The 10,729-nt window shown below is 45.8% G+C and overlaps 1 protein-coding gene across 1 annotated transcript; it reads right to left on the reverse strand.

Annotated features, from left to right (window-relative positions):
- Positions 1-5,067: 5,067 nt before the first annotated feature.
- On the reverse strand, positions 5,068-9,675 carry Cytl1 (cytokine like 1). Its single transcript, XM_020178370.2, has 4 exons — positions 9,454-9,675; positions 7,560-7,604; positions 7,243-7,371; positions 5,068-6,113 (listed from the first exon to the last, which is right to left on the reverse strand). Exons 1-4 carry the CDS (start codon positions 9,604-9,606, stop codon positions 6,030-6,032), a joined length of 411 nt encoding a protein of 136 aa, XP_020033959.2. The 5' UTR covers positions 9,607-9,675; the 3' UTR covers positions 5,068-6,029.
- Positions 9,676-10,729: the final 1,054 nt, after the last annotated feature.

A 10,729-nucleotide genomic window follows, 5' to 3' on the forward strand; every position in this document is an offset into this window, starting at 1 on the left:
TTATGAGACGAAGTAAGACAGGCACAGACAGACAAATTTTGCACAACTTCATTCATATGTGGGAGCTAAAAATGTTGATGCTATAAATTTAGGAGCAGAATGGTGGTTACCAGAGGCTGGAGGGTTTGAGGGGCATTTGCTAAAGGCTACAAAATTTCATTTAGATACAAAGTGTAAATTCAAGAGATCTTGGTAGAACACAGTGACTACAGTTGGTAACATTGTATTGAATGCTTGAAAATTGTTGCAAGAGTAGATTTAAAATGTTCTCACCACCAAAAATGCTAAGTGTGAGAGGGGATGAGTATGTTTATCAGATTGATTTAGTCCTTCTACAATGTACACATAGTTCAAAACATTCTACAATGCACACCCCAAGTATATACAAGTTCGTCAACTGAAAATCGATACCATTTTTAAACTTTGTATCATTTTGCACTTTCAGAGTGAGTTCCTCTCCCCTCCTCCTTACTAACAGTTGGTTTTAGGATACTTTCCCCCATTTGATGGCCATGGCATTTCATCACATTGCTTTAAAGTGCGTCTTTGGTTATGAGAAGATTCAACAGCTTCCTGTGTATTTAAATGACCATTGCAATTTCCTCTTCTACAGTATCCAGTTCATACCCTGCCTGTTTTGCTGTCTCTTCCTTGATTTGTAGGCAACTTAGATAAAAACAGTTGTCAGTTAACACATTAGTTTTTCCATCTCTGGGGTTTTTCTTCAGTTTTGCTTATTGTGGCTTTTTAAAAATCTTTTTATATGGTGTTTTTATGTTGTATTTATCAATGTTTATCAAATATCATGCTTTTCTGTAACTGGATGCATTCTTTGGAATTTATTTATGTTAAGAGCAAAACCAGGCAAACATATCCTTATTCTAATAGAACCAAGACAGTCTATACATTTGAAAACATTGCTTTGCTTGTTAAATCTGTCATATCGAATTTATTTCTATGTGTTGCATAAGGTAGAGATCAGATTGTAGCTTTTTCCTGAATGCATCGTCTCCATCTTAGCACCATTTGCTGTTTTGTCTATGTTTTCCCCTGGCTTGTCCTGGTCATGCGTTGGAGGCCCTTTGCTGAGTCTCCATGGGTCTGTTTCTGGGCTCTGGCTTTGACTTCACTGCCAACTTGTCACCTCTGCACCAGTGCCCCTCACTACAACTTGATGAGAAGTCTCAATACCTCGTTGGACACCTGGCTACTATAGACTCTCCCTCCCACTCTTTTTTTTCAAGATGTATTGATCCTCTCCATTTTTCTATAAATTCAGGCTCAACATGTAGATAGCCATCCTGTTGAGATGTTTGCTGGATATGCAGAATTTGTGTTCATTTGGAATCATAAATGTGACTTGTCTGCTTTATATCTGACATTATTTTATGTTTTTAAATAAAGTTTTTAACTTTCTCTGTAAGATTTGTACATAGAATTTTCTTATAGTGACTTTCAGGGACCTTATAAATTCTTGCTACTATTGTAAATACAATTTACTTTGTTTCTAAGTAGTTTTTGATGTTTTATGTCAGTGCTGTTCATTTTGATATTAAATATTAGCTAATATAAAACCCCCAATGATCCCCTGGGCTCCCCCTCACTCTCTCCATATTGTTCTCTCTTAGACTATCTCCCTTTGCTCCTGAATTTTGTTTTAATCACATTCTCAAAGTCCTTTAAAGTTTGATGTCACATGCTTGTATACACAAAAGATGTTTCATGTTTTTCCTGGTTTTGCTCTTTATGTAAATGTTGCATTCTGCAACTTTACATTTCCTCTCTTAATATTCTACATGGCAATTCAGCTATATTATTCAGTATTTGATCACATGCCACTGTAACGTCATTGTCATTGTGTGACTGCAATGAAAGATTTCTTCATTCTGTCACTGATGGGCATTTAGATCGAGTCCAGTCATATACATTGGTAAGCCTTCTCCCCCCACTATCCTTTGTCAGGTTTGCTGGTGCTTATGGAAAATAATTTCTTTTGGGTATATTTTAGGATTAAAATTTTCTGGGTCCTAAGACATACATGTCTTCAAATTTGCTAGGTATTACCAAAGAGTTTTTCCAAGTAACTATGAGTGTCCTGACTATCTTGTGTCCTAACCAACACTTGATATTGCCAGATTTTAAAAGTATGTAAGCATGAAAAGATATTTAATTGAAGCTTTGCTTTTAGTCTAGAAATAGAGATAAACTTTCTTAATCCCATTCTCCAACATTAGCATAGCAGCCTAAGTTAACAAAAGGGTAATGAGACATGAAACTGTTTCGTGCACCGTGAGTTGCCACATGGTGATATGGGATCATCAGCAGTGAAGAAAGAGGGCCCCAGTGCCAATGGGCAATGTTACAGCCCAGCCTCAGACCTTTTCCCTCCCAACAGAGATGATTTCCAAGCCCTGAATAGCACATCCTGCAACTGCGGAGGAAGGGTGCACATGGCTGCCTTGGTGACGCTTACCCGGCCCTATCATCTGAGCTGGGCATGTCCTGGGCTGGGCCGATGGTGCTCAACTGGGTGGAGTTGAAAAGCAGTGGTTCCAGAGTAAGTTTCCTTGTCTTTGTCTAGCAGCCAGAAAACTCTTGAAAAGTAGAGCTACATTTCAGAAACTAGATTGAAAATGTCTCAGAAATGTGTATGTAGTGCCCATCTGTTTCCTGGGATGCCTTACCATGACGGACATGAATCTGAGTTATTACTGCTGACACAGTTTCCACATTACAGCACTCTGGTTTTCTATTATTTCCCTTTTTATTCGCCACCATTTAATTGGTGTCAGGACAGTCCCTCCTCTGTCTCATGAGTTCTTGATCTGCAGACCTGAGCATTCTGCAAGCACACAAGGCAATTCTGCATGCTTAGCACTTTTGCACACCAGCTAAGCTTAGACCATGGGGATTTTTGCTTAATAATTCTCAGTTGGTTTAAATCACCCCTGGGTGTGAAGGTGCAGTGCTGATTTCAGCAGAAAAAGTGCTGCACAACAACCTTGAAGTCTTAGATGTGCTCAGGAAGGGAAGATAAGAGCACTGTCCCTGTCTCTGCTGCTGGCTGTGGTCCAGACAGCAGTGTTTATGAAGGAACTCAGAGCACTGTTTTCTCAGAGCACACACAAGATAGTGTGTGTGTGCACATGTAGTTATCCACACACATGCATGCACAAAATAATGAAGTTGACCAAACTAAGTTACAGTTGCGCCCCCACAACACACAGTTAATAAACAGCAGAGCCGGGCCAGGGAGCCTTTCTTTATAAGCTCTGTGCTCACTGCCTGTGGGCCTCTGTTCACTAGGTAATTAAATCAGTTGAAGAAATAAAACATCAGCTCTAACAACTAACAAGTCCATGAAAAAAAAAAAAATCCCCCTTCCTAGGAGATGTCTCCTATAAGGGAGAAGGACCAATGATTGGCAGACTCTTACTTGGGACCAAAAGCTAAGACCCATCAGAAGATTGAGGCTGGGCACAGACTGGATGATGTGTGTGTTCTGAGAAGTTTCTGAGTGGGTGTCAAGGCAGGAAAGAGCAAATAGAGAAGTCAAGAGATGCAGGAAGACAAGGTTGACCAGTTGGCTCTGGAGAAAGATGGAAAGGGAGATCAGGACGGTGGTGTCAAACATTCAGTGTGGCTATGGGCTGGGACCCAGGTGAAAGAGCAGTATCCTCTTTAGTTTTAACGGGGTCCTCTCTGGGACCCCTTTAAACAGTCCTCAATCAGGACTGTTGGGTCCCAATCTTTCTGTTAGAAAGAATTCCCCTTTATGGGATCCTGGTCATGCAACTGGGGTGGGGACAGGGGCACTGCCTGGAAGGTTCTACCATAGTCATGTTCACATTCTGACTCATGATTGGATCCAATCACTTCTGCTGGATGCCTCTGTGTCTTTGCCTGTGTTACACCTTCCACCTGCCTGCTTCCAGATCCTCAAGTTCAAATTCAAATTCCTCTAAGCATTCTTCCCAGCTTGTCTCACAATTACTGACCCTTCCTCTGCTGTCACCTAGTTTTTGCAGATATCTTCTTGGGTAACATATGAAGAGGAATTCTTTACTTTTCATCACAGTATTTCCAGAGTTCATAATAAGCACTTTGATAAATATGGAAAAAATGAAGGAAAAAAAAAAAAAGCTAAAATTAGTCCCTATCTCCAAGGACTAATTTGCTACCTAGAAATAGCAAAGGGTCTGAGTTTCTGGAAACCCTTTGCCACCATCCATCAGCTGCCTGGGAAATCACTTAACCTCTGACTTGAGGGTGTTCCTCTGCTGTAGATCAGGGTTCATTACACCCATTCACTGTGTGGGGTCATGATGGAAACTCGAGGAGCTGGTGTGGGCCATATGCCAGACGGAGATAGATGATGGGTGTAATGAAATGGCCAGTCTGTGGCAGAATTTTCCTTTGGGAAGGGTTGTTTCTTGAAAGAGTGCTTATTATTGGTTGAATTGGATCTCCCCCAAAATACATTGAAGTCCTGATCCATCGCACCTGTGGATGTGACCTTATTTGGGTTATAGGGTGTGTGTAGATTTTATCAAATTGAGATGAGGTCAAGGGATGGGGTGTAACTCAGTGGTAGAGCACTTGCCTAGTGTATGAAGGCCCTGGGTTTGATCCTCAGCACTGGGGAAAAACAAAGACAAGGTCATACTGGATTCAGGTAGGCCCTAACTCAATAACTGGTGTCTCTGTAAGAAGGAAGGTTGGACACAAAGACATACAGACACAGTGAGAGCATTGTGAGTTGATGGGCGATTGAAGTGATTTGTCTAAATGCCAAGGAATTCCAGTGATTGCTGACAGGCACTAGAGGTCATAAGAGGAAGCCCCAGGGAAGTGATGAAATGATTCTAAAGACCGTGTTCCTAACTAGTAAATAAAAGCCTAATTGATCCTTCTCTTGGGGAGTCAGAGGACTCTAATTCAGGGAGGAAAAGCCTGGCCTGCATATGAATAGGGGAGTGAAAGAAACACAAAGACCCTGATGTAATGTGGAATTTAACGGCATCAACATTTGAAATATTTTTCTACACTTTGGTTACTCACCTGAGATTTTATTGTCGGGTTCACAAATTAACTAAACAAGTGTGTTTCACCTGCAGGGGACCAGGACGGGGACACACAGATTGGGCTGGAATGAGGCTTTCCACTGACCAGCTGGTGACTTTGGGCAAGTCAAGTCACTTAACCTACCTAAGCCTCAGCTTCCTAGGATGCTGGCCTCTGGGTTTGTTGTGTGGGGTCAAAGGACAGGGACTTGTGGGAAATGCAGGGCACAGCGCCGCGTGTGAGAAGAGTTCCCAACCACTACACCTGCAGCAGAAGTTGGAGCATCTCCCAGCAATTTAGGAGCAGACATTCATACAGGTGGGGTAAGGCAGACCCAGACACCTGTGCTCGATGGAGAGGAGAGGAAGGGGAGCAGGAAGTTAGACGGAAAGTACGCCATGAGGCCTCTGTCATCACCCTGGGCAGACACAGTAGACGTGTGCTTCTCACCATGAAGATAGTCTGTATTTGATTTTCGTCACCTTCCAATGAAAGAGTACTTCTGTCAGCAATATGCAAGAGCCTAGCAAATACATCTCAAAAGCTGCAAAATGTCTTTAAAAATGAAAGGAAGGGAGGAAGGTTTGTCGGAGAAAATATAAAGCAAGAGCTTGGTTAAGTGTAAGCAGACTCCTTTCAAGAAAGAAAAGTGGTACCATTATTCCATTAAAACAGCCATAAAAGCATGCCATCTTGCTTTCACAAGCTACTTGTTTTAAAAGAGCAGGTGAGTTCTTCTTTGCATGGGGATTGAACACCCCTACAAGACGTAGCCGAGCTGGGCTTCTCACTCTAGGCCCACAGCATGCTCCTGGTGGCAGTGCCAGCCCTGCTTTCCAGGAGGTGGAGGGTTGTGGCACCAGCTCAGATGCAAAGGGAGACCTGTGGGGCCAAGGCTCTGGCCTCTTGAGTCTGGCAGCTGACACAGCTTTGGTCCTCTTGGGTTTCTTCTCTGGTCTGTTTTCCTAGCTCTGATGGTTTGGGGGACCCATGGTCACTGGGACTGGGTATTCCAAGGCGTCGCAGTCATCTGAGAGGAAGACCAAGTCCTGGAAAAGACAAGCAATGAGGAAGAGTGCTATTGAAGGTGGCCGGGGAGCAACAATAGGACTCATGATCATCCTCGAAGACCTTTCAAGCACATGGGAGACCTGCCCCAAGGACATCTGGTCCCTTTCTTCACATCCCACAGGATCTGCTATGTAATATCATTATTACTTATGAATTCACTCACATGTTGACCAACCTGATGGACAGATGGCTGACGAGGTGAAGGAAGCAGGGAATGAGTGCACCATGAATACCGAGCAAAACCTCTGGGCCAGGCCTTGGGAATATTTTGCAGAACAACACCAGCTGTCACCTCCAACTACTTGACAGTCAGTGCACCCCACTTACCAGATAGCATCAAGCTTATATCATCTTCCTGTCACCCCCCGGGACCCAGGGAAGGGGGATGAGGGGGGACTGACGGTGTTCAGCATCCATAACAGATCCTTGGTACATGGACGAGAATATGATAACTTACTCGCTAATTGTGAGGGCCTCGTAGCACCAGTCTTGGGCTAGTTGTCCTACATTAGTCACTCGGGTGTCTTAGGGCTGAGGCAAGGAACGCTAGTGCTGGCGTGTTGTAAGGGTGTAATTATTATTTTCCATCGGGTGTTGTCATAAGATGGGCATGGAGTTCCCAGTTGGCCCATGAGGAAACTGCCCCAGAGGCATGAAGTGGGCTGCCTTTGGGAAGGGAAAGACGAATGCCCAGCTCAGAGCTGTCTGGAGCTGGAGTCTGTGGCTTGGGATTGCAAGGCTTTCTGTCCCCTTCTGCTCTCCTACCACAGCCTCCTATCACAGGGTACATCTGGAGTCCCCCTCCAGGAAGCTCCCCACCCCTGCACCACCCCATTAGGCTTCCAGCTGGCACTGTGTCTCAGGTGGCTAGGGAGTGCCCCTGGGTGTGGCCCCAGTGTCAAGGTGCATCTCATGGAGGTGAGGGACCTTGTCCCAAGTTTTGATCATTTAACAGGGTGACTTTGGTTACGGAAGGCTGTGTAGAATGGAAGCCCCTGTTCCCCCAAAGCCTCCCTACTTCTCCTTGCATCCCCCACCCCAGCCCTCATCCTTGAGCAGCTCCTGGTTGACAGCAAGCAGAAAAGGGCTGAGGGTGGTGTCTCTCACCCTTCTGCAGAACGAGTTCATGATGGTGTACAGCTTCCGCACTTTCTCCTTCAGGCCATCCACCTGGGCCACTTTCCAACACTGGGTGGAGGCCGCAAAGTCCCTCAGCTTGGCCAGCATGCAATAGTTCTGGGTGTGGGAACAGGAGGAGTTTATGGAGAAGCAGTAGCTGGAAGGTGGGAGCTGAGTTCCTGTCCTCCCACGTGAGACCTAGCCCTACTGCCAGCTGGTAGGACCACGTAGTCAGCAGCAGAAGTTGGCTCAGAACACTCCTGCCCCCACTCCGTCCCTGCCCCGACCAGGATGGGCCCCCTTACGTGAATATCCAGGTACAAGCCGGGCAGGTATCTCACGCATGGCTCCTGAAGAAAGAAAACGGGAAAACGGATCCTGAGAGGTCTTTCTTTTCTTTTCTCCTTCTTTTTTTTTTTTTTTTTAACAGTATCAGGGTTTGAACTCAGGGCCTTGCACTTGTCAGGCAGGAGGTCTGCCACTTGAGCCATGAACCCTGGCTCTTCTTTTGCTTTAGCTTATTTTTCCAGGAAGTGTCTTGCACTTTTTGCCTAGGCAGGCCTGAACTGTGATCCTACTACCTATGCCTCCCACGTAGCTGGGATTACAGACATGCCCCAATATACCCAGCTTGTTCATTGAGGTGGGTCTTACTCACTTGTTGCCCAGACTTCCCTCAAATTATGATCTGCTTAATCTCTGAACAGAGCTTTCTTGCAATGTATGCCACACATCCTCACATCAGTAATTGTTCTTCTAGAACTCAACTTCTAGAAGAAGTTTTAACATTTCCCACAAGTCAGGGCCCTGTTTTACACACACACAAACACACACACACACACACAATCACATATAAATAGGCATGTATATTTACATATATGTAAAATGGTTTTATAGCTAGTTGTAGGACAGTTCTGTAACTATATATAGACATACACAATTATATACAAATGATATATAAGTAAGTGTACACATACATGTATGAAAACAGACATGTGCATGTGTTATGTGTAATTATGTTAGTGACAGCAGTTTTAACTGTAACAGGAATACAATAACACACACCATACGTGATATAGTAACCTACACCTCTATGCATATGTGTGTACTTTTAAATGTTGTACTGCACTTTTGTGTCTGTGCAGTCCTGAAGGCCAAAAGACCTAGATTCCAACTTCATTAATTCCAAGAGTGAACTTGAGCTAGTGTGATCCTCTGTGACTCAGTTTCTCAAAGTTAGACTATCTCTTCACTTCCTTCACCTCTGCAGTTCTGAGCCTTTGATTTTTTTTTTAATCTTCTAAAACCAGATTTCTGAATATTCTATGGCAAGGAATTTGTGGATAAATTGTTGTGCAACCAGACAACAAAATGACATGCAAAGAACATTAACTTATTTGACAGTGCTGCAAAACCACATATCCATCTGATTTGTGGACAGGAACAAATCCCGTCCTCCACAATGCGGTGGTGGCCGTGGCTGTGACCTCTAGGTAGTAGAGTTACAAGAAATATTGATTTTCTTCTTTGTTCTTTGTGTTCTACAGAGTGTATTGCTTTTATAGTGAGACATAAATGTGTATGATTTAACTTTTCAAAAGAAAATATGAAAAGACTGTCAGAGTTCTGAAATGCTCAACACCTAAGAAATGTTAGCTTCTGTTTGAAGCATTCACAAACAGCCAAGGGACACCTTAAATCTTATCAAAGCTCTTAGTTAGTCTAACATATGGACAAGCAGTCAGAGGCTGGGGTTCTCCTCCCAGTGCCTCTGTGGGACGCCCCCTCTGAGTTCCTGGGTCTTCCTCCCAAACCAGCTGCGGAGCGCTGTATGCCTGCACTGCTTAGGTTCACTCTCATAAGCCCTGTGCACCCTAGACGATGCCTATTGTCACCCTGTCCCTCAGCAGGTAAGGGATGGGGGTCAGTCTGTGTCACCTCTTTGGCACACACAGATCACCAGGCTACTGACGGGACTAAAATAAGCTTAATCTTTGGTCCTTTTTAACTCTGAGGTTCTAGACTCTACAGGGACCTGTTTTTGTTTGTTTTGTCCAAAGGCAAGAATGTGAGAGCTGGGCCTGGGTCAGTAGTGACTTCCAGACATGGAGGCAGACAGAGGGACCAACCTGAGGGGGGTAGGGGAGGAAGGCAGAGGGTCCCACCTGGGCTATAGGGGAGGCAGGCAGAGGGACTCACCTCAGGCTCCGCAGCTTGCAGGCTCTGGAAGTCCCCAGTGATCTCCCGGCTCAGGGTCAGCATCCTGGAATAGCAGGTTGGGGGCACGGGCTGCACAGCTGGGGGCCCGGATAGCAGCAGCAGAAGGAACAGACTCAGCTTCCAGGCCATCATGGTGCTCGGCTCACCACAGCTGTGCCGGCTGCTCCTTTAAACAACTGCTCTGGAGGGTGGTCCTGGGCCAGATCCATCCACGCCTCTTTCCTGTGGGGCCCTGCCAGAGGGTCCAGTGACGGTGGGGGAGAGGATGTGACACACCCACCTGGGCTGGGACCTCACCCTTTCAGAAGGATGCAATGTTGAGAGGAGGGGCGGGGGCACACGGAAGGCAAGCAGGCTTACACTTTCCATCAGTGTTTTCTTGCTCTGCGGGGACTCTTCCCGAAATGGCAGGAGCAGCACACAGGGGCAGAGGGGGAAGAGATGCAAGAACAGAACATTGGTGACAGATACCAGGAGGGAGAGGGGCCCTCTCCAGAGTGGGGCTGTTTTGTTTCTCCTGCAGGAGAATTGGGGTGGGGGGAGGACTCCAGTGAGCCGCTGGAGCCCCATTCTCTCCAGCCTGCTGGGGCAGGACAATGATGCAAGACTGGGCTCAGGAAGTCTGGGTGTCAGTGTTCATGGACCACTAACCAGGCAGGTTTGTTGGTGGGGCTGTCAGTTACACCCCAAGCAGCTACTGGTGCAGAGATTGGGCTTGGGTGCCCCTCTGGCCTGGGCTGTGTGGGCATTGCTGAATCCCTAGTGCAGGAAGTGAGCATCTCTTTTAGGGTCCAAACAGCAAAATAAAAGAAAGCTCCCCACTTAGATGTGGGCTTGCAGAGCAGGGCTACCCTCTCTGGCTACGGCCTTGGGCCAGTTTCATGCATCTCCCTTCTTCTGTGAGCAACGGGGCAATAGTGTCCCCAGCTCAGATGGCCACAGTGAGGAATAAACCAGACACTGCACACACAGAGCAGAGCTCATGCCAGGTGTATTGCGACTTTCCAAGCATTCTGAGCAAATATCACTGTCTGTTAAATCCTATATGTGTCTCTGAGAGGCAGGTACCACAGAATACAGCCCCATTTTCCATGTGGGAAAATTGAGGCTGAACAAACTCCTGCAAGTTGCCTGAGTTCACAAAGCTGGAGGCATGGTGGTCCAGAGGAGATAACATGCCTCTCTCTGTCCTTCCAGCTCTCCTCACAGAATCAGGAAGGAGCAGGACTCTGCAGGCAGGGATGAGGGTGAGTCC

This window comes from Castor canadensis, chromosome 9, assembly GCF_047511655.1.
Source record: "Castor canadensis chromosome 9, mCasCan1.hap1v2, whole genome shotgun sequence".
NCBI classification, from domain to species: Eukaryota; Metazoa; Chordata; class Mammalia; order Rodentia; family Castoridae; genus Castor; species Castor canadensis.

Coding starts and splice junctions, on each gene's coding strand:
- Cytl1 (XM_020178370.2), bottom strand. CDS start 9,606: ATGATGGCCTGGAAGCTGAGTCTGTTCCTTCTGCTGCTGCTATCCGGG. Junction 7,372..7,559: donor GCTTGTACCTGGATATTCAC/GTAAGGGGGCCC, acceptor TCCCACACCCAG/AACTATTGCATGCTGGCCAA. Junction 6,114..7,242: donor TGAACTCGTTCTGCAGAAGG/GTGAGAGACACC, acceptor TGTCTTTTCCAG/GACTTGGTCTTCCTCTCAGA.